At 42.7% G+C, this 27726-nt stretch overlaps 1 protein-coding gene across 1 annotated transcript in view; it reads right to left on the reverse strand.

Moving 5' to 3' along the window:
* Positions 1-9449, reverse strand: part of LOC132772778 (piezo-type mechanosensitive ion channel component 2-like) — a 68507-nt gene extending 59058 nt beyond the window's left edge. Inside the window, exons 1-2 of the mRNA XM_067467115.1 lie at positions 9391-9449; positions 1377-1605 (exon numbers count right to left, since the gene is read on the reverse strand). Of these exons, the coding sequence (XP_067323216.1) occupies positions 1377-1605; positions 9391-9449 (288 nt within the window). The remainder of the gene's footprint in view (positions 1-1376; positions 1606-9390) is intronic.
* Positions 9450-27726: the final 18277 nt, after the last annotated feature.

Here is a 27726-nt window from a genome sequence, read left to right on the forward strand (position 1 = left end):
AGAAGCACCATTAAAGCCCTGGCAGATCGTGCAAAAAGAATCTGCGAACCCCACCTACTCCTTAGGTGAACTGAGGCATCTAAACTGGGCTCTACAGGCCAATTGATACTCCACCACAGACATCAGAAGAGCTGCAAGACCAAGAACAAGCCACGAGAGTCAAGATGAAGATCCACCCAGAGGAAAAGTGTTCTTGCCATACATCAAGGGAACCACTGACTGCATAGGGAAGCTGATGAGGACACACAACATACAAACTATCTACAGACCCACCAAGAAAATCCAAGAAATGCTTCATTCAGCAAAGGACAAGAGGGATCCTCTCACCTCTGTAGAAGTCTACCAGCTGTGGACAAGTCTACATAGGGACCACCAAATGCTGCAGCATCGCCCAGACATGAATCAAGGAACATGAGAGGCACTGCAGACTAACTCAACCAGAGAAGTCAGCCATAGCAGAGCACCTGATGAACCAACCTGGGCACAGCATATTGTTTGAGAACACAGAAATGCTGGACCACTCTAACAACCACCATGTCAGACTACACAGAGAAGCCATTGCAATCCACAAGCATGGGGACAATTTCAACAGAAAGGAAGAAACCACGAAAATGAACAAAATCTGGCTACCAGTATTAAAAAATCAGAATAGTAAATAAAGAGCAACATTGAAAAAGCAGGGTAATTCCAGACAGGAAACAATCAGGACCAGCTCACATCTCCCAAAAAAGGATACTCCCAGGCAGGAAGCAGCCAGGCTTTGAAACTGCAAGGCCATTCAATGCTAATCAAGGTGGCCAGTTGCAACATTCAGACTTGCCTCAAACAGACAAGAGTTCTTTCTCCCACCCTGCACATTCCACAAATATATAAACCTCGCTTGCATAATTTCCAACAGACCTCACAACCTCTGAAGGTGTCTGCCATAAATGTGGGTGAAATGTCAGGAGAGAATGCTTCTGGGCCATGGCCATACAGCCCAGAAAGCTCACAGCAACCCAAAGTTAACTGTGTTTCTCAATAATTATAAATAGAACTTAACTCTGGAAACAAGGATTGGTGATAAAGCTTCAGTGGAGACACCTTTCCTCCATAATAGCTCTTTCAGAAGTGGATTTCCCTTCCGAGGGGTAGATTTCTCTAACTTCCTGTTGTCTCACCCCTATTCTTAACTATGAGTTGTTTGTAAGTTGGATGTTTGTAACTCAGGAACTGCCTGTAGTTCTCACTCTATCATTCTTGCTAGGCAATACAGCATTACATTGGTTTTCTCTACTCTGTGAAGGACAGCATGTGCCGCTCTGCTTTCTGGTTCTCATTCATGTTACGAGGTCAAGAAATTGAACAAATATTTATATCTCAATCATGTCCTCTACCTCTTCCTCCTCCTCCCATTCTTCTTCCTCCTCTTCTTCATCTCCCACCATGATGTCTGTTTCCTGATCAAGACAGAAAAGATCTTGGCTTTCCGAAGGATTTTGCAATTTCTGCTTCTGGCGTTTCACCATCTTTTTGCAAAGCTGTGTGACTGTGAGGCCTACAACAAATATTCCAATATCAGGGGCCAAAAGACGTGTGATATTTCCAGCACTGAGACGGCTAAACCTACAAGATAAAAAGCAAGTTAATATCCTAGATTAATAAAGGTTCTACACCATTTGCAGTTTCACTTCAACTGTAATAAGAGAGTGCTTCATAAAGTCATAAATATGTCCATCGTGTAATTTATGGACATAGACAATATATTAATTTTACAGAGAAAGGCATGACAAAGTTAACTGGAAGCAGTAAGTTCATTTGGTATGGAGCACAAACTTCCTGATATCAATCCTACATGTTATTAATTTTGATGGTTCCTTATTGCTGTGTTGCTATTGCTACAATAAATAATTGGACCATTGAACACAAATAAGTGATCAGTGTCTAGCATGTTGTGAGGAGCTCCTGGATAGCATAAGAAAGGGAACACTGATTGAAACAACATTTTTAACGGTGTCCTGTTATTTACAGTCTGCTTTAAGCCTTAACAAACTGGTGGAAACATTTTTCAACAAACAGAAGCAAGAGTATCCAATATTATACAGGATTGTCACAATAATGCTTCTTTTTCTGTTTTGTGAACAAAGTTCTCTCTCTCTCTCTCTCTGTGTGTGTGTGTGTGTAGCCCCTGGTGGCGCAGTGGGTTAAACCCCTGAGCTGTTGAACATGTTGACGGAAAGGTTGCAAGTTTGAATCTGGGGAACTGCGTGAGCTCCCGCTGTTAGCCCCAGCTTCTGCCAACCTAGCAGTTAGAAAACATGCAAATGTGAGTAGATCAATAGGTACCACTCCAGCAGGAAGGTAACAGCATTCCATGCAGTCATGCTGGCCACATGACCTTGGAGATGTCTATGGACAACACTGGCTCTTCAGCTTAGAAATGGAGATGAGCACCAACCCCCAGAGTCAGACTGGACTCAATGTCAGGAGAAAACCTTTACCTTTACATTCACACACTCTCTCTCTCTGTATATATCCTTGTCTATTATATTATGCTTTTAGAGGCAGGTCAAATAGAGAAGTGTATATATAAATATCTGTGAGGAAGCCACAGGGAGGAGGGAGCACGCTTGTTTTCTGCTTCCTTGGAGACTAGGACGCGGAACAATGGCTTCAAACTACAAGAAAGGAGATTCCATCTGAACACGAGGAAGAACTTCCTGACTGTGAGAGCCGTTCAGCAGTGGAACTCTCTGCCCTGGAGTGTTGTGGAGGCTCCTTCTTTGGAAGCTTTTAAACAGAGGCTGGATGGCCATCTGTCAGGGGCGATTTGAATGCAATATTCTTGCTTCTTGCCAGGGGGTTGGACTGGATGGCCCATGAGGTCTCTTCCAACTCTGATTCTATGATTCTATGATTTCAAAGGGGCCTGGAAATCAAGGTGGCCCTGCCAGTCAGCCTACAATGCAATCCTATAATCATGAGGAGTGAAACTGAATTTAAATTTTTAAATAATGTTTGAGGACATTTATGACAATTTATTTTCTATTTTTTTCAGATCTTGTAAAATTAGCTAGTCAACCAGAGTTGGGATTTTAGCCTGCATATATAGGAGTCTAGTGACTAGATCCAAGGAAGTCGTGCTACCCCTGTATTCTGCCTTGGTTGGACCACACCTGGAATCACATTGTGTCCACTTCTGGGCACCACAATTGAAGGGAGATGTTGACAAGCTGGAATGTGTCCAGAGGAGGGTGACTAAAATGAGGGACTGGAGAACAAGCCCTATGAGGAGCGGCTGAAAGACCTGGGCATGTTTAGCCGCAGAAGAGAAGGCTGTGAGGAGACATGTATAGATATGTGAGGGGAAGTCATAGAGAGGAGGAAGCAAACTTGTTTCCTGCAGCCCTGGAGACTAGGACAGGGAACAATGGCTTCAAACTACAGGAAAGGAGATTCCACCTGAACATTAGGAAGAACTTACTAACTGTGAGAGCCGTTCAGCAGTGGAACTCTCTGCCCTGGAGTGTGGTAGAGACTCCTTCTTTGGAGGCTTTAAAGCAGAGGCAGGATGGCCATCTGTCAGGGGTGCTTTGAATGCAATTTTCCTGCTTCTTGGCAGAATGAGGTTGGACTGGATGGCCCACAAGATCTCTTCCAACTCTATGTTTCTATGAATAAGCAACTAAGTGGTGAATTGCTGCCCAGATCAACCTTTAGTACAGAGAAAGTTCTCACAGAAAATCCATGGCTTTATTTCTGATGGAAGCAATTAATGCAGTTAAATTATAAATTATGCTTTGGGAAAATGGAAGGAAAAAGGAAGAGGGGCCAACCAAGGGCAAGATGGATGGATGGCATCCTTGAAGTGACTGGATTGACCTTGAAGGAGCTGGGGGTGGTGATGGCCAACAGGGAGCTCTGGCGTGGGCTGGTCCATGAGGTCACAAAGAGTTGGAAGCGACTGAATGAACAACAAAATGCTTTGAGAAAGAATTGCACCTCTATATTTCATATGCTTTCTCAAAAACTTTAGATGAGAAGGAGACATGTTTTGTAGGAGGACAAAGTGCCAAAGATCATTATTGTTATTGAACAAAAATCACTTTCACGCCAACAGCCCTTCCATACAGCCATATAGCCCAGAATATCAAGGCAGAAAATCCCACAATATCTGCTTTGAGCTGGGTTATCTGAGTCCACACCACAATGTATTCCTGTTCAAAACAGATAATGTGGAATTTTATTCAGCTGTGTGGAAGAGGTCTGAGTTGGTAAGTTCAACAGAGGTCCAAAAAGGGAAGTGATATTTAAGACATTAGAGAGATGCTTCCATGTGTAATTTCAGAAATTTGGAAAACATCACTTCAAAATAAAAATAGAATATTGTATTTCATTACCAATGAGATGATATGCGATTGGGATATAATGAGAGGGGAGGCAAACTGGTACTTACACCTGGGCATCCAAGGTGGTATGCAGTATTTAAGAAAGAAAGAAAGTAAATTACCATTTTAGACTTACCGTAGAAAACCAATGTGGCTCATCACTTCCTCCCATAAGAAATCTAGTATGGGGAAAACAGAAATTACAGACTATTTTCAGGGTCTTCAACATCACCTTTCAAAGTCTCTGTCTTGCTTTATTTCCCATTTTCCCAATATCATTTCCAAATGTTATTTAAGATGTTTTGTAGGGTACAGAGAAATATTGCAATATTACCAAGATTGTGGGGCCATGGTGGTGCAGTGGGTTAAACTGCTGAGCTACTGAACTTGCTGACCGAAAGGTCGGCAGTTCAAATCCAGAGAGCGGAGTGAGCTCCCACCGCTAGCCCCAGCTTCTGCCAACCTAGTAGTTCAAAAACATGCAAATGTGAGTAGATCAATAGGTACTACTTCAGCGGGAAGATAACAGCGCTCCTTGAAGTCATTCTGGCCATATGACTTTGGAGGCGTCTATGGACAACGCCGGCTCTTCGGCTTAGAAATGGGGATGAGAACCACCCCCAGAGTTGGACACGACTGGACTTAATGTCTATGGGAAACCTTTACCTTTACCCAAGATTCTGGGGCTGCTGAAGACTAAATTGTCATGTTCAACGGTGATTTGGAGACAAATTGATTAGTTTGGGGATGAAAAATCAACTGAAATAAGCTCAAAATGTGGAAGAGTGACTTTAGAGATTTTCCTTAAGTTAGGTTTCAGGGACTACGTAAACTAGAGAATGCAAAATGACACTTTCTCTACCTTGACCTACAAAGAACTCTGTTAAGCAATTGGGATTTACTACCAAAAAAAACCAAAAACACCTTTTTGTTTCTGGAACAAATTATTACTATTGGATTTTGAAATGACATTACCATTAGGTGGCAGGTAGTAGAATGCAATTTGAAAAGCCATTTGGACTGCGACGAAAATGAAGCTAGTACAGTTGATTGCTCTAAGCAGCTGCCCAGTAGACCCTGAAAAACAAGCACATAATATTTATTTTGAAAGATGTGGTGTGGATAAGCATTCCCTTCATTCCCTGACAGTACACAATACATAGTTTTTAGATTGAGTCAAACCTTACAGAGGTTTGTCTTATTTTAATCCTGTTGCTTCTGTAATTCCATACTATAGGCCAGGCATGGGCAAACTTGGGCACTCCAGGTGTTGTGGACTTCAACTCCCACAATTCCTCAGCCTAATAGCCTCAGTGTGATGGTGCAAGTGGCGCCACCTGTGTGTAGAACTTTAAAGTGCAAAGGTTTAAACTATAACATGCCCATACTTGCTTAGTTTGTAAATGTATAGTTGGATTGATTGATTATTTATAGCTGTCAATCAATGTTGTTTGCACCAGCTATATTTCTTCCTCAGCTCAATTGCTTGGCTCCATCTCTTCCTGGAGGAGGGCAGAGTTTTTCCATTTCCATTCTACCATCAAACTTTCTATTGGATAGACATGAGAAAGAGACTTGGCTCTAAAGCACTTAATTAAGTTACCTCTCATCACCAATTCTAAGGTTTTTACCCTTGGGACTAATGCTTCATGTCCAGATCACCCTGAACAATGTTGAGGAGACCCAAGCGCCTTCAAACCGGTCCTTTGGCATCAAAAGGAAGACTCTGTGCCTTCAACATAGGCCATTGGACTGGGGGGGGGGGGGGTTGTTCCGACCTTCACAGCCATTGGGAGAAGAGGAAACGGGAAAAGCTTCTCAGCTGCGAAATCTCCTTGGACCCATGACAACCAGAGACTGTGATGTATATTTCCTTTACCCCCTTTGAAACTTCCAGCTTATTGCCTTAAAGGAATAACTCTTTGTGAACAATAAAACCTATTTTGAGTTATCTACAGTATTTTAGTCCTTGGGAGTTTCAGTTCTTTAAATTAAGGCAAGAAGCAACCCCCTTTCGCTAAGAGTTATAGCCCCCAGACACGACGGCATACTCAGGCCCTTTCCTTTTCCCCCTCAGCCGCTGTTAGGAATTGTGGGAGTTGGAGTGCTCAACACCGGGAGGGCCCAAGTTTGCCCATGCCTGTACTATAGGCACATCGGAGCAGAGCACAATCAGCTTAGCAGTTCATGCAACTTATACATTCTACTACATTATTGAATTCATCTGCTAGCTAACCTGATTGCTGCTACCCCTCACAAAATTAATGGTTTTGGAACATAGTTACCTACCTTTCATTGTGACGGCATTAGGTTTCGGGCAGAGTGGCAGAAGCAGGAGAAAGATGAGGTAGACCACAGACAGTCCATTGTATCTGAAAGCTATAGCTGTGAAAGCAGGTACATATACTCATAACATATAATTTGAATAATTTCACACAGTAATAAATATGAAGCACTGAAACCATCTTGCACTGGGCTCTGCACAGTTATGGTGCTACAATTGTCCTTTAACTGCCATGGCAATATCCTATGGAATAATACATCTAAGAGTGTAAAATACCATCCATATTCTGCAAATCACAAAACTCCATCAGATGTGGCCATGGTAGTTGAAGTGGAATCATGATGCTATCACTGTGTAGTGTGGTCCCTGCTCAGTATTGACTGCTCTGATTAGCAACACTCACCATAATCTTAAGTCTGAAGTCTTTCACACTAAATGTGACTGGATAAAATTATTGTTGGGTTAGTGGGCTTATTAAGAAAAGACCCTCCTCATAAATATACAGCAGAGTAACATTAGCAGCAGCGTGACCCCACACCAGTAGCCCAAAGTAATAAAAAGGACAAAAACATACAGACCAATGTTATCTCTTCCATAGAAGGCTTTTTCTTTGTAGTAAAATGATATGGTTGCACTATTTACAATATCAAGGTTTCCATAACACAAATAAAGATCTTTATACTTCCTTCTTTGCTTCCATGCTGGGCTTCTTTCTCATGCAAATAAAAAGCTTCACTATCACAGAGCCTCCTCTCACACCGAAGTTACACAGGAGTTTCACAAAGAAGCTTTTTACACATGGCAGCCTTTACACACTGGAACCTTCACACACAAGGCCATCAACCTGGGGCTTCTCTCACATTGAGGCTTTCTCTCACACTGAGGCCTTCTGTGCTGGTACGGCTGTACCAGGAGCTCCAACTTTATTTGCTTCGTATTAAATGTTTGCTTGCAGTCCAAGGTTTCAGGGGTTCTGCAGAAAGGTGGCTTCCTTTGGTTGCAGTCGTAGGGCAAGTCACCTGTCCATCATCGTTAAGTTTTGGTTCCGCCCCTTGCTCAGGGCAATTGGGAAGGGAAGGGAGCCATTTTTTAGTTATAGGGACTCACAAGCACGGCTGGTGGTGACGAGAGACAGGGCCTTCTCAGTGGTGGCCCCTCGGCTGTGGAACGCCCTTCCCGCAGACATTAGATCGGCCCCCTCCCTACTGGCATTCAGGAGAAGAGTGAAGACCTGGCTCTTTGAACAGGCATTTAATTAAGCAGTGCAACCAACTGATTGATCTTGGAACTTGGAATAATGGACGAGGAGATCGGATTATGACTTTACTGATGAGACGTGATGTATTAGTTATATAGATGTATAGATGTTATATTGATGTACTGTTGTATTGTTATATCGATGTAGTTGCTTTAGTTACTGTTTTAAATGCTAATGTTGTGCACCTTGTATATTGTCCTGGCTGTAAACCGCACTGAGTCGCCTACGGGCTGAGAGAGTGCGGTATACAAGTAAAGTAAAGTAAATAAATAAATAAATAATAAAGTTAGTCTCAGTAAGGAAAGCTAATGTAAAGGACGTGTACAAGCTTCTCTTGTTCAAAAGCTTCGACCCTTAAGACTTTCCAGGGGAGAACAGTCTTAAGAGCATCCAAAGATCTCCAAAGATTTCCAAGGAAACATCACCAAAGCTTTGAAAAATTTCAGAGGGTGAACAGTTTGGAAGATCAAAGAACTCATGCATCACCGAGACCTGGTTGGACGAGCTGGGGGGAGTAAATCTCTCTCAGCTGTGCCCACCAGGTTTTGGAGTGCATCAGCAGGCCAGACAAGGGGGGCGGGGAGGAGGGGTCGCGGTAGTCTTTCGGCAATCCATCGCCGTGATCAGATGCGCTGTTCCGCAGGCTTCTGGGTTCGAGTGTGTCCACCTGAAAGTGGGGAGCCGTGACAGTGTGGGGTTCCTGCTGGTGTACCGTCCACCTCGCGATCCAGTAGCCTCCCTGTCTGAGCTAGCGGAGGTGGTCTCTAATTCGGCCTTGGTTTCCCAGCGCCTGGTGGTGTTGGGAGATTTTAACATCCACGCTGAGACCACCCTATCTGGCGCAGCTCAGGACTTTATGGCCACCATGACGACCATAGGACTGTCACAGATAATATCTGGCCCCACTCATCAAGCTGGACATACTCTCGACCTTGTTTTCGTGGCGGACAACGAAATGATCAGAGTGGAAGATCAAAACATCCTTCCGGTGTCATGGTCTGATCATTATCTGATCACTTTTAGACTTGCTGCGACTCTTAACCTCCGCAGGGGTGGAGGACAGATTAAAATGGTCCGCCCTAGGAGACTGATGGATCCAGACGGATTCCTGAGGAATCTTGGGGTTCTTCCTGCCTTGGAGCCTGGCGATTCTATCGACGCCTTGGTAACGCTCTATAATGGGGAGATGTCCAGGGCGTTAGATACGATCGCTCCCGAACGCCCCATCTCGTTGCGTCGTGACAGGCCATCTCCCTGGTTCACCGGGGAGCTGGCTGTGATGAAGCATACGAGAAGGGGGCTAGAGCGCAAATGGAGGAAATCTCGGGCCGTCTCTGATCGAGCACGGGCTAAAGCCTCTCTTAAGGCATACTCCGTGGCTATACGGGTGGCCAGGAAATCATTCACGACCACCCGTATAGCGTCTGCAGCTAACAGATCATCGGAGCTGTTTCGGGTCGTGGGAGAACTCCTCCACCCACCTGTGGTCGAGGAGGTCACTGACGACCCAGCAGCTCGGTGTCGCGATTTCGCACACCATTTTGCAGATAAAGTCGCTCAGATACGCCTCGAGCTCGACTCCAATTCTATCGCAGTGCCAGAAGAGGTGACGGAGGCACCTGCTTGTCCATCCTTGTGGGATTCTTTTAGGCTTGTTCTTCCTGAGACCGTAGAGGAGGTTCTTGGGGCTGTGATGGCGACCACCTCACCTCTAGACCCATGCCCGTCTTGGCTCATTAAATCAGCCAGGGAGGGGTTGGTTGACTGGTTTGTATTGATTGTCAACGCATCGTTGGAGCAAGGGATTTTTCCATCTGGTTTGAAACAGGCAGTGGTTCGTCCACTCCTCAAAAAAGCTTCCCTTGACTCCACGGTGCTGAATAACTACAGGCCAGTCTCCAACCTCCCTTTCTTGGGTAAGGTGCTGGAGCGGGTGGTCGCCTCGCAGCTCCAGGGCTTCCTAGACGATACCAACTACCTAGATCAGGCACAGTCTGGTTTCAGGCCTGGCCATGGCACCGAGACAGCCTTGGTCGCCTTGGTGGATGACCTCCGCAGAGAGCTGGACAGGGGGAGTGTGACCCTGTTGGTTCTCCTGGACATCTCAGCGGCTTTCGATACCATCGATCATGGTATCCTTCTGGGTCGTCTCTCTGGGATGGGCCTTGGGGGCACGGTTCTGTCGTGGCTCCGGTCCTTCCTGGAGGGACGCACCCAGATGGTGAAGCTGGGAGACGCCTGCTCGGACCCCTGGCCTTTGACTTGTGGGGTGCCGCAGGGCTCTATTCTGTCTCCCATGCTCTTTAACATCTACATGAAACCGCTGGGAGAGGTCATCCGGAGTTTTGGAGTTGGGTGCCATCTCTATGCGGATGACACACAACTCTACTACTCCTTTCCACCTAACTCCAAGGAGGCTTCTCGGGTGCTGGACGAGTGCCTGGCCGCTGTGTCGATCTGGATGAGGAAGAACAAGCTGAAGATCAATCCCGACAAGACAGAGGTCCTCCTGGTCGATCGTAAACCGGATCGGGGTATAGGGTGGCAACCTGTGTTGGACGGGGTTACACTCCCCCTGAAGCCACAGGTCCGCAGTTTGGGTGTCCTCCTGGATTCTTCGCTCACACTTGAGGCTCAGGTGTCGACGGTATCCGGGAGGGCCTTTGCACAACTGAGACTTGTGCGCCTGCTGCGACCGTACCTCGTGAAGGCGGATCTGGCCGGGGTGGTCCACGCCTTGGTCACCTCTAGAATGGATTACTGCAATGCGCTCTACGTGGGGCTGCCCTTGAAGACGGCTCGGAAACTACAATTGGTCCAGCGGGCAGCAGCCAGGATGCTAACTGGAGCTAATTATCAAGAGAGGTCAACCCTCTTGTTCAAGGAGCTCCACTGGCTGCCATTTATTTTCCGAGCCCAATTCAAGGTGCAGGTGCTCACCTACAAAGCCCTGAACGGTTTGGGACCACCCTACCTGCGTGACCGCATTTCCATCTACGAACCCACACGCTCGCTCCGGTCATCTGGGGAGGCCCTGCTCGTGATCCCACCTACGTCGCAAGCGCGCTTGGTGGGGACGCGGGACAGGGCCTTCTCTGTGGCGGCCCCCCGACTTTGGAATGCCCTTCCAAAAGAGCTTCGTCAGGCCCCTACTCTGGCAGTTTTCAGAAGGAACCTAAAAACTTGGCTGTTCCGATGTGCCTTCGCAGATTAGGAATCCCCATCCCAAGTCCTAGATGCACTTTAGCACAACTAATGTTGCTGCACACCGCACTTTTAATCCTACGTTCCTCCTGCCATCTCAGCACTTTTAACCCTGTACCTCATTGCGCTGGCCGAACCAGTTTTAATAGTGTCTTGATGTATTGTCATTGTGGTTATTTTGCTTAATTGTTTGATTTGCTTTGTTTATTGCTGTGTTATGTTTTCTATTGTATTGTGTTTTGTGGCTTCGGCCCCTGTAAGCCGCATCGAGTCCTTCGGGAGATGCTAGCGGGGTACAAATAAAGTTAATAATAATAATAATAATAATAACTCCAGCTGGAGAATCTACTGGCCATACTGGTAGGTCCACTCGGTGCTTGAGACGCAGTTCTACCTATTAGCGGAGCCCACATCAGTAAGAATTAGATTACAGTCAGCCTGGGAGAAGTTAAAAAGGGGTTTTTCCTTTAAAGTAAAGAATAAGTTATTGAAGACAATTGCCTGTCCTTCGTGGACAAGATTAGGAAGCCACCAGTTGCATAAAAGCCTGGAATCATTTGTTTAACTTTACTGAAGACAAGAAGTTTCTGTTTGATTGTTCATTAATAAAGGACTTCGTTATACTTCATAAGCCATCTAAAGATCATTTGTGGTGGAAAATCTCTGAAAACACCTCTTCGGGGGGCCCTGGCTTCCCGCTGAGCTCAAGTCGCATGTCCTATTCAAAGGCAATTATTTATAGGCCCAGCGCATGACAGAACACCTTCTCATACTGAGGCCTACTAACACTGAGACCTACCTGATACTAAGGCCTTTCTCCCACTGAGGCCTTCTGACACTGAATCCTTTTCAGCCACAGGCACACCTACCTATATTGAACTACAGCTCTTGCTGAGTCATTGCATCCATTTAACCCTTTCAATGTTTGACTCACATTTTTGAAATTAAAAACACCTAGTTAATTTTTAAAATTTCTGACAATAACAACAGTGAATGACATAATAGTTGTAAGCAGCAGGCTGGCCCTACTGTTTGGCACAGTAAAGCCTCAATCAGCAAATAGTTATTAATCTATTGTTTTTGTTGTGTTTTCAGTGCCAGCAATAGAGATTGTTGTGTGTGGGATTTTCCATCAAAACATCTTCATTGACCATGTATCATGAGCAGCTTAAATACATGAAGAGCATCAAATCCTATCTGATTTTGGAAGCTAAGCAGGGCCAGCCCTGGTGAATACTTGGACAAGAGATTACCAATAAATATTAGTTTTTGTAAGCTTTATTTCAGGGGAAGGAAATGGCAAAATTATCTTTGAGTGCTCCTTCCCTAAGAAAAACCTATGAAATTTCATGGGGTCACCACAAGTGGACAGTTAACTTGAAGGCACACACACTTAGGGCCCTTTCACACAGCCCTATATCCCAGAATATCAAGGCAGAAAATCCCACATTATCTGAGTGTGGACTCAGATAACTCAATTCAAAGCTGATATTGTGGGATTTTCTGCCTTGATATTCTGGGATTTAGGGCTGTGTGGAAGGGCGCACACATACACATAGTATGTATCATGACTATAGTGTGGATGAGGACATGATTTACAGCTTTGACCCAGGTAGCAAAATGTCATGAGCTGCTTTTAAGTGCACATTTTGAATACTTCCTTTAAAAAATCATTTCTTTGCCAATTAGAAACTACAACGTGAGGGGCAAAAGTTCTGGCCCTCTGAGGCCCCTCCTACACTGTTATATAAACCAGATTATCAAAGCAAATAATCCATAATTATCTGCTTTGAATTGGATTATATGAGTCCACACTGCCATATAATCCAGTTCAAAGCAGGTAATCTGAATTTTATATGGCGGTGTAGAAGGGGCCTTGGGCAGTGTAACAAGACAGTATTTTAAGACATGCCTCCATTCCTCAATATGCTCTGTGAAGTGGTGAAATGCGTTCATCTCTCATCATTCACCCACCTGGAAGGTAGTCTGAGTTTTTCCACTAGATCATCATCCAAACATGAAGGAGGGCAGGCAACAATCAGATGGAATTTTTATCTGTCCACACAAGAGGCAGCTGTGTTTAAATTATTACCACAACACCACAGCAAGACAATTTGGATAAACAATTTCCTTTGAGTTTACTTGATCCTTTTAGTCATTTCCAAGCAATCTTTTGTTCTAGGTTGTTATTCCATCCACTGTGTCACTACCAGAGTGAGTGCCCTTGCCTAATGCATTACAAATCCAAAGCAATGCATTGAATGTTACCCATCTGTGCATGTTGTTGTAATCTGCTTTGAGTGCCCTTGGGGAAATAGAGCAGAATATCAAATGTATTATAAAGTGTATTATTATCACTGCCTTCCCATTGATATTTATAAATATTGCAGGAAAAAAATCACAAAAATGTTTTTTTTTTAATTGTGAGGCCTCTGAATGTGAGTGAACTGTCCTGCATACCTGATGAACCAGCCTGGACACAACATATTATTTGAGAACACAGAAGTGCTGGACCACTCTCACAACCACCATGTCAGACTACACAGAGAAGCCATTGAAATCCACAAGCATGTGGACAATTTCAGCAGAAAGGAAGAAACCATGAAAGTGAACAAAATCTGGCTACCAATATTAAAAAACTCAAAAATTACAACAGCAAAACAACAGAGGGGAAACAAACAGGCACATAAAATCACTCTCAACAAAACATTCCCCCCAGGCACTTCCAAGCCATTGAATGCTAATCAAGGTGATCAACTGAAACATTCACATCTAGCCCCAGCAGACAAAAGTCCTTTGTCTCACCCTGGTCATTCCACAGATATATAAACCCATTTTTCCTACTTCCAACAGACCTCACTACCTCTGAGGATGCTTGCCATAGATGCAGGTGAAACGTCAGGAGAAAAATTGCCTCCAGAACATGGCCATATAGCCCGGAAAAACCTACAACAACCCATTGAAAAGATTGTTGGCAATTTTTTTTTGTTGCTCTCTGGGCACCATAAGAATCTATAAGTCCACCGCAGTCCAAGGCACTGACCCAATTTGGGGGATAGGATTCAGCACTAAGGAAAGCTACTTTGAAGTTTGCATGCAAATCTGGCGTGGAAGTCACCAGTCATCACCCAATACAGTTAATAAGATAATACAAGTCCCAAACACATTTGCTGAGCAAATGTCCTTGTAATTTCAATGGAAGACAATTAAAACAATTCCATTGACTGAACTATATTCATACTTTGTCTGATTGTTGATTCGTTTGATATAAGTTCATTAAATTAATATCCCCAGCTCCACCCCATGCCTCTCCTTTTCTCTTTCTCCATAAGCCCGATGCAATATAAAGTCTTTGGATAGAAATATAAAATTCTTACCTGCTATCAAAGAAAGCAACAAACCTAATCGGAAAATTAACCCACAAGCTAAACCATCTGCCATTGTCTCCTCTGTTCAGCACATGGAGGAATATCCAGAGATAGCCACAGAAGTAGAGTACATCATGAATGGCCAGGCTTCTGCCTCTGGTCTCAAGGAAAGGACTTTAGCAGAAGCCCTTTGCACTGTTCCTCTTTATAGCTACTGGAAACTTGTGCCACTTGAAACTTATTTGAAATGTGGCCAGTTTACTAATCGATTGCTCATATTAATTTTTCACAGAAGGATGGAATCTGGTGATTTCTTCAGCAACCTTCATGTTCTCTAAAATGGGAAGTATTGATTCATCTGGATCTCTCCATCTCCTCCTCCACATTTCCATCCTCTTTTTCCATTGCGGCAGAAAAAGCACTCTGAAATGGTTGTTGGATCTGCGCTGGTCTCTTTTTGTTTCCAAGTTTCCTTTATCTGGTTGGTTTCCACAACAAACTAAAGTACCAGAGTAGAAGCATCCTTCAGATGGCAAATGGGAATCTTGGGGTGTCCCTCTTGTGACATATTTTGGGGGAGATTCTTTGACTCTTATGTTCAGCCCCAATTTTGTAGCTTCCAGTGTGACCATTCTTGCTTGCAATTAGAGAGATTGTGAAATGACAGTTCCATCTTGTACTATTCTTTCATCCAGATTAATCAAATACAACTGTATGTTCATCTAGATCAGGCATGGGCAAACTTGGGTCTTGGACTTCAACTCCCACAATTCCTAACAGCCTCAGGCCCCTTCCCTTTTCCCCTCAGCCTTCTATATCTTCATCTTCAATTATTCCCATGTTGTACCATAAAAGTATATTGGTTTTATACTAGCATAAGTATCATACCTTTCTCTCAGTTGCAGAGGACACCATTTGCATGCAGAAGATTCTAAGCCTAATCTTTGGGTTCTCCATTGCAAGATTTCTGCTAGAAGATGTATACATACACAGGTCTTCAAAAAGTTACTTTTTGGACTGCAGTTTCTAGAATCTTCCAGACAGCATGAGGGACTAAAGGAGATGCAATGCAAGAGGAGATCCACTGTTAACCTTCATTGCAGCCAGGCCCATAGCCAGGATTTTGATTCGGGGGGGGGGGGGGGGCTGAGTCTGAGTGAAAGAGGGTCTACCCTAGCAAACCTTTTGTATCGTTACCCCGATACCACATGCATATGGGATATATTGAGCATGGTGATCAGATCATGATATGAATAAACATAACAGTTTAAATAATGTACCAGTAAGGCCTTCTCGCGGACCACCATGAGAATTTCGGGGGGGGGGCTGAAGCCCCCCAAGCCCCCCCCCCCTCAGCTACATGCCTGATTGCAGCAGTATTCATTTCATATCAAATATCTTGTTGAATATCTCAAAATATCTACGTGACAACACTGACTATATATTATAGGGGGTTGTTCCAAGCAACCATGCTAGCATGACCAGGAGGTTTCTATGGACACAGGCTCTTCAGCTTGGAAATGGAGAAAGAGCATATCCCCCAGAGCCAGAGATGAGCACCACTTCCAGAGCCGGAAATGAAAATGCCTTTGTCTGTGTATTTGTGTCCCATTGTATGTCATGTTACAAGGCACTGAATGTTTGCCTGTATCTGTTTATATATATTGCAATCCACTCTGAGTACCTTTGGGGAGAAGAGTGGAATATAAATAAAGTATTATTATTGTTATTATTATTATTAGTAGTAGTAGTAGTAGTAGTAGTAGTAGCAGTAGTAGTACTATTATTATTATTATTATTATTATTATTATTATTATTACAGAAAGTAACTATTGTCAATCAGAGTAGGCAATGCTGGTTTGATGACCAGAGATATTTCTACAAATCCATTTAGTTTTCCCAGAGAAATTACAGATTTTGGGGGGAAAGCTATGAGACTTTTTAAACATGATGTAAAGTAGGCTTGGTGTACATCTATACTGTAGAATTAATACTGTTCAACACCACTTTAACTACCATTGTTGTAGTTTTACCTGGTTGTAGTTTTACCAGGTCTTTAGCCTTCTCTGCCAAATAAGAGTGGTGTCTCACCAAACTAAAACTATTCCATAATATTGAGCCATGGCTGTTAAAGAAGTTTCAATCTAGATTAATTCTACAGTGTAGATACATTCTCAGTCTTTAATGGGGAGATTCTTTAAAAGTCTTATAATGGCGTCTGATCATGCAGTGTCTCCAAAGAGTCCACTGTGTATTTTTCAAAAGGTTTGTTGACATGGAAATATCTATATCTACCTTGGCAGGAAGTTTTTGGTGGAAAGCAGTTTTGATAATGGGAAAACATAAACAAAAATACCCATTGGGGAAACAGTGGAAGTCAGTTCGAGAAATATAGCAATTAGGCTGTAATTGATACCAAAGGAAAGGACATTTTAAAATGGAATGGAAAATTAGGGTGCTGATCATAACAGCAGATAAACGAAAAGCAAATCAAATGAGACAGTAATTGTGTAAGGAAAACAATGGCTAGAACATTCCTCCTTCTTTTGCAACAAAAGTGGCCAAACTATGGTTGGACAGAAGAGAAACGTCAACAAATATTGAATATCTGTATTCAAGAATGGCTCAGGGGTTCTCATGACTTTAAAATACCTAACAAGGAGTTGTTGTTTAAAAAGGAAGGAAGAAAGGAAGGCAGACAGACAGAAAGACAGATATCTAGCGTACTTATTTTCATAGAACAGAAGCCTTCATTTATATATAGTATTATCCTGGTATACCTGTCTTGTCTAAATCTGAAAAACCATGACAACCTTAAATGATTAACAGTACTGTGGTATGATCTTAACAAAGGTGCTATTTTACCATTACAAAGCCACTGGATGAACAAGAAACACCTGCATGGTTTAGAAAGAGAGATAGAAAGAAGCAGAAAAAAAACAAGGAGACAAGACATTAATTTTTTGAAAGAAAAATCCAGAAAATGAATATAAAATTCATGGAGTTGTTTCACACGATTTCTACTTTGAGGGGCTCATCTACATGGGCCAAATGAGGTGCGTCAAGAGTGAATGGATCCTGTGGCATCCACCTGATGCATGGGGTCAATTCATCCAGCTGCCTGCCACAGCTAGTTAAGCAGCCTTGTCCTGCATTGAAGTTGCAGAGCAGTGGTTCTCAACCTGTGGGTCCCCAGATGTTTTGGCCTTCAACTCCCAAAAATCCTAACAGCTGGTAAACTGGCTGGGATTTCTGGGAGTTGTAGGCCAAAACACCTGGGGACCCACAGGTTGAGAACCACTGCTCCAGAGCTTCCCCAAAGATTTGGAGCTTGCCCACACATTGCAGCAGTGTGAACTGTTGGGCCAGTTCATATTCCAAAAGAGGGAGCGACACCTCCTTTTCCAATCCTCTCTTTCACGTTTCTCTGGTGCAGCGACCAGCATCAATCTATACAAGTGACAACCACAAGAAATTCTACACCAGGTTTTTTTTTTCATGTTAGGAGTGACTTGAGAAACTGCAAGTCACTTCTGGTGTGAGATAATTGGTTATCTGCAAAGATGTTGCCCAGGGGACGCCTGGATGTTTTACCATTCTTGTGGGAGGCTTCTCTCATGTCCCCAACCAGCTCTCCCCGGATTCGAACCACTGAGCTGTCAGTCAGCAGTCCTGCCAACACAAGTGTTTAACGCATTGTGTCACCAGGTGACTGCCACTAAGCCAAGGACAAGAGAGGGATGGTAAGAGTGCTGTCCAATTTGGTGCTACTATCCCGTGCAGACTCTATCTGGCCACCGGGCTGACTCAATGCCATACAATGCAAACATCCACCAGCTACCAAGCCAGCTCAGTGGCTAGATCCGTATCAGCTCCTAGGTATGGGACCCATGTAGGTGGGCCTTCTGTACTGCTTTCTCCTCCCAGCACTGTGACATAAACATTAAATAATATCATCTGCAGGCAGCACTCCAGAGGTCTTTTGGTCCCCCTACTCCATTCTATGTCATCTCATACCACAAGGGGGGGGGGTACATTTTTCTATGCGTCATTGCACAGTTTAGATATGGTTGTGCTTTCCTGCATGGCAAGGGGTTGGACTGAATGGCCCATGTGGTATCTTCCAACTCTATTATTCTAATTTCTAAAAATAGCAACTCACCTAAGAGATCTGATTAACAATATAGCTGCCATCTTTCTTTCTGGGTTGATCTCCAAATTGTCATTTTTATAGATGTGGATTCCGAGGAACATGCCATTAGGCAAAGAGGATTATCTGATTTTGACATCGCAGCAATTAATTTCTTGTTAATTTGTTGCCCTCCTGTTTTTATTTTAGATCAGATCCCAAAATAAGTTGGTTTGTGGGGAGGAGAAGGGGGTATTATTTACTGCTCTGTCTCAGGAAGTAAAATGTCTTGGACTGGTGCTGCTTGGTTCTTATCATTGGTTTCTAGGAGGAAGAAAATCCCTGATGTCCATAAAACAGAAATTTCTGCATACAACTGCAGAATGATACAACTATCGTCATGAACATTCAGGTAAGTAAACAGACAGCTGTATAAAATTTTATTGCATCTAGCTGTGAACACACTTGCTTTTCTTTAACAGCTCTTTACAAGAAGCTCTACTTCTTAACTATTTCCACCTTAAGAACACCTGCTAGTGTTTTAGCATGATGTTTATGGCAAAATATTACGCATGTTGTGTGGACAGAGAGGGTTGCTCCCAGCAATTGTTGACTGGGAATATGCAATTCCCAACGTCATCATTCATTGACTAAGAAACCTGATTCCAATTGTTCCCAGCAGACAGATTAAATTACACCAAGGTGGTTGGACTATATTAGGGTCACTGAAATCTACTGTTTTTGTTGTTTCTCAATCACAGTTTGATATTGAGCAAAAGTAGCAGTGGGTTTTTTTTTTGGGGGGGGGGGGTTGCTTGCTGAACAAAAGCCCTGTTTTCTTGTGTAATGGTATGCCATTTAAGAACATCATGGTGCATCTTCATGGGCCAAATGTCTCAGACTTTATCCAGAATGGAGTACTCCAGATTAGCCCCAGGAATGTCCACAGTGACTGCCTCTATGCCACTGAGGCAGTTGGAGAAAGTCCACACCATCCTCTGAAAGCAAACCCAGTTTGGCACCACTGACTTGTCTTATGGCCAACTAATTTACAACGCCATAAAATCTTCCAGCAGCGTGCAGAAGAATGAGGAAGTACTCCATCAAAGGACTCGGTACCACAAGTGGATGGTGAAGCGGCAGCTCCCCCTGTGGCTGGAATTGAGCATACTCTCAGCCAGAAAAGCTGGAACGTTAAATTGCCTGTGTCTGTCTATATATGTTGTATGTCTAATTGGCATTGAATGTTTGCCATGTATATGTGCATTGAAATCCACCCTGAGTTCCCTATGGGACGAGAAGGGCAGAATATGAATATAAATATTGTAAATAAATAAAAATAGTAGTGGTGGCCACAGAGCTCCATCATCATTTAGAAATGCACCTGCATCATTTAGAAATGCTCCTTTATACATTGGTTTGATTTTTATTCTGGGTGCCTTTGCATGCCAGATAAATCTTGAAATCTCTTTCTGCCATTTTAGAAAAAACTATTCTATTTCTAATTATAGCAGGGTCTCCAACACCACACTAAACCTTGCCTGGTCCTCTTTTGCATTTTGCATTGCCATTTTCTGAGATCTGGCCCCTTTGAAATGTGTAGATTGGTTAAAGTATTATTTGGGCAATAATGCAAAGTCCATTCTCTCCAATACATGAACTAAGTTTTTCAATTATTAACTTATTTATTTATCTAGGCATGGATTCTAAGTAAATTGACTTGAGTATAATTATTAGAAAAGAGGCGGGAGAGACTTCTGTGAAATACACAAGTTCCATCCCCTTATATCCCCTGTTTTTATTCACAACATGAGATTCTTGAAATGTATAGTAAAGAGGCCAATAGCGAAAGGTTCATAGATGATAACTGGGACACATGTGGCCAAGCAATGCCAGAATGTAGTCACGATGATAAAAAGCATTAAGGAAAAAGAGCACATAAGCCAGAAGAGGCTGCAGCAATTTCCTTTTGCCTGAGTCAAATGAGAAGGGAAGGATTCTGTTCCCTCATCACATTCTGGCCTCCTTTACCCTCTCATTAAGTTCATTGAATGCAAGTTACTTCTGTATTTTGAATTCAATTTGGACCAACTGAAATAAGATGAGGACAGAGGGGGAAGTAGGATGAGAAATTGGGGCTTTTAAAAAAACATCTTAAAAGCTGGGAGAACAGGCTTAATCACTGTTTCAAGGGATATACTGGACAGGTTGAGCTACTGCACAAAGTAGGTTGGTGAATTGCCATTGGAAAAATACATCTTAAGAAGAACATCAGGGACATCATAGTCTGTAATCTAAGACTTACAATTATAGATGATGAAGCAACCCATTACTCTGGCCCGGCCCAGTTTTATTGTGTCTTAGTGTATTGTTTATTGCTTGTTGTTTATATTGCTTTAATTGTTTTAATTTGCCTTAGGTTTTGTATTGTTATATTATGTGTTGAGGCCTTGGCCTTTGTAAGCCGCATCGAGTCCTTCGGGAGATGCTAGCGAGGTACAAATACAGTTTAATAATAATAATAATAATGGGTTTTACTTCCATGTAAAACCTTATGCCAGGTGGGAACCATTTGGCCCTTCAGCTGTTACACTGTAGTTCCCAGTATTCCTCCAGATAATAATAATAATAATAATAATAATAATAATAATAATAATGTTGTTGTTGTTGTTGTTGTTGTTGTTGTTTGGTGAGTTCTGGAGCACCCTTACTCCTGACCTCACAATTGTGTTAAAAAACAAAGTATGGATTGTTGATGTTGCAATCCCAGGTGACAGCAGGATTGAATACAAACAACTGGAAAAGCTGACACGATATGAGGATTTAAAGATCGAACTGCAAAGACTCTGGCACAAGCCAGTAAAAGTGATCTCAGTGGTGATCGGCACACTGGGTGCAGTGCCTAAAGACTTTGGCCTGCACTTAAACACAATCAGCACTGACAAGATTACCATCTGCCAGCTGCAGAAGACCACCTTACTGGGATCTGCATGCATTATTTGCCGATACATCACACAGTCCTAGACACTTGGGAAGTGTCCGACGTGTGATCCAATACAACAGCCAGCAGATTGATCTTGTCTGCTGTGGACTCATCTTGTTGTGTTTCTAATAATAATAATAATAATAGTTTGCTGTGTACTAATCTTGTGTTTCAAATAATAATACCTTAGTTGTATTCCACCCTATCTCCCCATTGGGACTCATTAGCTGTATTGATTGGAACGAAAGACACTTGCAACCCAACAACTGGAAGACCTTGTGATCTACACCTAATATATAGTATCACTCCATTTAACATCCACATTGTCTTTCTACACTTGTATTTAAAACAGCTGAACAAAAAAAAAGTACAGTACAACATTCAAGTTAGAACTTTCTTTATCCAGCAAGACTTACTGAGGCTTGTAATCTATCCAAAAGAGAAAGAAAGGAGAGAGATACTTAAGTGTTTACGAAATGCTTATGTGCTGCATGGAAGAGGAAATAACATTTTATAATGTAACCAAAGAAGGGGAAACAATGTCTGCTCTTTCTTTCACTTCTGTGTTGTTCTTTGCTCTACATCTGGGTGTCAACCTCGTGTTCATCGAGGGCCACACTAGCCTTATGGTTGCCTGTTGAATCGATCGATGGAGAATTTGTGGATGCACAGGGACAACTATACTTTCTTTACATAGTGGTTGCTTTCCCCCAATTTGTCTTCCCAGATGTAATTGAATGACAACACCCATTATTTTATTATCCACCATGCAGACTGGGGATAGTGGGAATTGCAACCCAACAGCACTTGTGGCTCTGAGGTTGGGGAAAAGTTAAAGGACATTTTAAAGTCAGCTAGCATATCCACCAGCCTTGTTTCCAAACTCAAACCCCACTCTTCTGACTAAACAGAACAAACTGCAGCCTTCCAGATGTTACTGCATCATAGCTCCCATCAGCTCTAGTCATGATGTCTAATAATGAGGAACACAAGAGTTGTACTCCAGTATCTGGAGGGATACATAAAATGACTGCCTTTGACCCACGGACCTTGAGTTTGACTCATGTGCTCTATATACTCAGGTCTTCTGCTTGCTGATCCATTGAGGTCACTTCCCTCTTCTGCAAGAATACAGTTTGCCACCTTGTTCCCTTTTTATGAGAATGGAGCATTTATGGGACACTAGTCCAAACAATGCCTGCTAGGTAATCCACACAAATGAGACCTAGCTTTGATCTGTATAACAGCGCTTGTGCAACTAAGTATGTCTTCTTTTAACTGACTCTTTTTCTATTCCAATGTAGATTTCCTAAGTAATAAATGTAAGCTTTCTTTTTACCTTATGAGAGCATTCTGAGCATGTCTCTATCAGATATGTATATTGCATTAACCCTGCCACACTCTGCTTCATATAGATGACAAACATTCCTACAATAGCAACACTTACTTACTTAGGTGATCCCTCATTGTCCGAGTAGGATTGTCTTCCGAGATTAGTGTACTGGCAGTGGGTCCATAGGTGACTGTGGAGCCCTATTCTTGATCTGCATGTTCTCCTCCAGTGAGGGCATTGGTTTCCAGGTAGAAGGTGGTCCCAGTCGGGGTTGGCTTGATGCACCTTCCTCTCTTTCACCCTCCATTTATGCCTCTTCAAATTCTACAGCACTGCTGGTCACAGCTGACCTCCAGCTGGAGTGCTCAAGAGCCAGGGCTTCCCAGTTCTCAGTGTCTATGGCAGATTTTTAAGGTTGGCTTTTGGGCCCATCTTTAAATCTCTTTTCCTGTCCACCAACATTCCATTTTCTGTTCTTGAATTCGGAGTAGAGCAATTGCTTTGGGAGACAGTGGTCGGGCATTCGGACAACGTGGCCGGTCCAGTGGAGTTGATGATGAAGGACCATTGCTTCAATGCCGGTGGTCTTTGTTTCTTCCAGCACACTGACATTTAGTAGTAACAGCAATGAAGTTAAAATATGCTCTATCAAAGGGCTCTTCCACACAGCCCTATATACTAGAATATAAAGCAGAAAATCCCACAATATCTGCTTTGAACTGGGTTATCTGAGTCCACACTCAGCTAACATGGGATTTCCTGCCTTGATATTCTGGGATATAGGGCTGTGTGGAAGGGCCCTAAGCAAGCATTCATACACTGTCCTGCTAGATCCAAAATACAATAAATCCCAGGTGAACCCATGCATAAGCACACCAAAGCTAAACACAAAAACTCCTTTGAAATAAGACAGGCTGGTGCCAGGATTAAAAAAAGAATATACCAGCTATATCTCCCTGAGGAGAGTAATCCACAATCAGGACATAACCAGAAAAAGTCCCACTTCCTGATAGCTGTCTCTGCAAGCTATTATATTACACTGGCATTCAAAAAGAATGAATTGGTCATGATGACTGGCATTTACTACCAGTCCAAACTGATTAAACAAGGCAATGGGTAACTTTTATCCTTAACTTTTATCCCCCAACATGGCTTTATATCTTAATTTGCATCTTGAGCATTATAAAGCGATACAGAAAGATCAAAATGGACACTTTGTCTGAATACATTCTGCATCACAAAGACCCAAATTGGTGTTGGGATTCAACCCTACACTGCCCAAGTCTCAAGTCCACAATGAGGTGCAGTTAGTTAGTTTAGTATAGGCTGAGGAAATTCCCCTTTTCCCTCTCTTGAAACCTTAGAAGAGATGGGTGTTAGAGGAGCTCAGACCCAGTTCTTGATTATTAAGAAATGCAGTTATGGTTTATTGATGTAAATAAACCTTTTGTGATTTTTAAGAGTGGACGCTGCACCTTGGTCTGCCTAAGCTCTAAATTCTTTACAGCCACAACCAATGGCACTTCACACTCTGCTCATTAATGAGCTGATGCTCAACTTTTGTATCCTGTTTGATTTTTGAATGCTCTGCTATTTTAGGCACAGTGGGTTAAACTGCTGAGCTGTTGAGCGTGTTGACCGAAAGATCACAGGTTCAAATCTGGGGAGCGGCATGAGCTTCCGCTATCAGCCCCAGCTTCTTCCAACCTAGCAGTTCAAAAAGATGCAAATGTGAGTAGATCAATAGGTTCCTCTCCGGCAGTAAGGTAACGGCAGTCCATGTAGTCATGCTGGCCACATGACCTTGGAAGTGTCTACAGACAATGCCAGCTCTTCATCTTAGAAATGGAGATGAACACCACACCACAGAGTCGGACATGATTGGACTTAATATCAAGGGAAAACCTTTACCTTTTACCCTTCCCCTAACAATTGGGATGATTTCATTACATCAGATCTGGTCTATAAATGATTGGCTCAACTGGTCCTTAGAACTTTTTGATGTGTCCATGAAAAATGGGTGAAAAAAGAAAGAATTTATATATAGGTCCTCCAGGGTGACTATATGGTAACTCCCAGAATACATTGTTTATCTCAGTAGGGCTTGCTATTGTTTGTGGTTTCTTGTGTCCACAATAAGTTCAAGAATGTATCCCCTACAGATACAGGAGATGTGTTATATACAGAAAATCATAAAGTGCTGCTCAAAGTTCAACAATGTTTACATTTAGAGGAAGCTTTCAGACAAGGCTTTTATTGTCCACTTCCAATGCTTCAGTCATTGGATTTTTTGAAGAGTCCGAGTAATGTCATCTTGAGTTTGTAGTCTCACCAACCCTCTTCCATTACTTCTGCCATTTTATTTTTTCTCTTTACAAAAAAAACTGTTAAAGTTTTCTGTGGGTGGCATTCATCTGGCTCTTCCTCCTTGTACATCTTCCTGTTGCTTTGTTTTTCCACAATGAAAGTAATAGATGGATCTTGTTTCTTTGCAGACAGAAGAACACTCACAATGTGCCTAGGCACTAAATATAACCTTGCTCATATTCTAGTGCTCTCAGAAACCAAACAAAGGAGAAAGGAGAAAAGGCTATTCGGAAGTCGTGACCTTTGTCATTCTTTTTTGCATTAAACTCCTATTTTTCTGGTTCTCTTTAAGGATATCATGACTTGGAGCAGCTTGTTAGCCAAGGTCCAAGACTCCATATCAGTGGTTCCCAACCTTTTTTGACCAGGGACCACTTGACCAAGGACAACTTGACCAGGGACCACTTTGACCTGGGACCACTTTCCAACATTAGTACCAAAAGTGTTACGAATCAGTTTTTGGTAAACTTTCGATTTGGTTTGATTATTTACAGTATGGTGCTGATTCAGAAAATTGCATTGGATAGACCACATCAGCTCTGGTTTCTGATACAGAACATATGCCATCCAGTAGTCACCATCTGGTCGCCTACAGAAAACCATATTTAATAAGCTTCGGCACTATAAGAGGATTTTGCGAGACTAGTCACTCTTGTTGCAACAGTGTAGTAATGGTGAGGCAGTGGGCCGTATTTTGGTTCCTATGGACCACTAGTGGTCACAGACCTCAGGTTGAAAATCACTGGTCTATACTTTTGTCTGGAAAAAGTTATAGAATAGAACAATTCCCCAGAAACCGGATGCAAGAGTATAATGAGGTGGGGTAAAGATTACCTTCAGTAAGAATACTGTCCCCTATTATTTTTCTTTCAGCCCCCAAATTTCCAGCATTGCAAGTAATACAAAACTCCAGTCGAGCATTTAGAAATAGAGTTTAGGCATTCAAAAAAAGAGGCAGGGAGTTAAAGACGGAGTGCAAACATAGTAAATATGAGTTGTAGATGCAAATTCTTTTTTGATATTTCACTCTCCACCTTGCTAGAAATTTGGGGAGTGGAGGGACATTTCATTTGGCAGGGTATAATTTTTAGCGGAGGCTACAAACTTGGTTGGCGTTTCTGCAACCCACTGTCAAACATAGTTTACAAGTGTAATAAGAAACAACCCCCAAGGATCTTCAGGCCACTCTCACTTTGGCTGATGTTGAACATTTATGATTCAACAATCTGGAAAAGACTGAACAGATATAGCATTCACAAGAGTATAACTAGGATGAAAGCCCTGCTCTCTATAAGGAGCATTGCTGTCCATCTGAAATTTGCTAGAGATTACATAGACTTCCCCAAGACTGCATTCATATGTTTTTCTTCTTTTTTTTCTTTTTTGTTAATGTAATTTGATGCTGTTGCTTGTTGCTTATGTTTTGGTTTTATTTTTACTGTAATATGTTTTCCGGGCTTGGCCATATGTAAGCCGCTCCGAGTCCCCGTCGGGGAAATGGTGGCGGGGTATAAATAAAGATTATTATTATTATTATTATTATTATTATTATTATTATTATGCAGGTACAACTGTACCAGGAGCTCCAATTTTGTTTGCTTTGCATTGAATGTTTGTTGTAGTCCTAAGTTTCAGGGACTCTGCAGATAGGTGGCTTCTTTTGGCTGCAATCATAGGGCAAACCATCTGTCAATTATAGTTAGGTTCCCTGGTCCTGCCCCCTTTTTGGGTTTTTGGAGGGAATAGGAGCCTTTTTGGGTTCAGTCCACACAGAGAAGCCTTTCATGCAGGACATAATACCAAGAGCTCCTGTAGAAACCTTCGTCTTCTACAGCTTGGCCGGGGAGATATAGCCCCATAGCTTGGCCGGAAGATATACAGCCTTACAGCTACTTCGCTGAGGGACTTCAGTCAGCCATCACTGAAACCTGAACTCCTTTTTCCCTGGAAGTCTACAAATCTCTGCTTGGTAAGGGTCACTCGCGGAAGCCAGAAGCAGTTGGTACCGGGTGCAGGGGCTCCACGCCAACAGAGGCAAAGACAGACTGCCCAGATTAGAAGTTAAGGATTTCCCTATTAGCTAAAATACAGTTTATGAATATAGTGCCTGCTCCCTGTGGACAAGATTGAGAGAGAGCCAACAGGCTGTTAAGAAAGCTTTAAAGTACCTGTTTGTTTTCATTAATAAGGAACATTGTTGAACCTTTAAGCAATCTAAAGACTCTGTTTTAGGAAATCCAAGGGCCTTTAATCTGAGGCAGCCCTGGCGTCCTGTTGGGCACACAGAATTTATGTCCTGTCTACAGTTTTATGCACAGGCCCAGTGTGCGACAGCACAATTATTATTATTATTATTATTATTATTATTATTATTATTATGTGACAGCATTCTCTGGACAAGTGAGTCAAAGGCAGAACTTTGGGACCTGAATG

Source organism: Anolis sagrei, chromosome 4 (genome assembly GCF_037176765.1).
Source record: "Anolis sagrei isolate rAnoSag1 chromosome 4, rAnoSag1.mat, whole genome shotgun sequence".
Classification (NCBI taxonomy): domain Eukaryota; kingdom Metazoa; phylum Chordata; class Lepidosauria; order Squamata; family Dactyloidae; genus Anolis; species Anolis sagrei.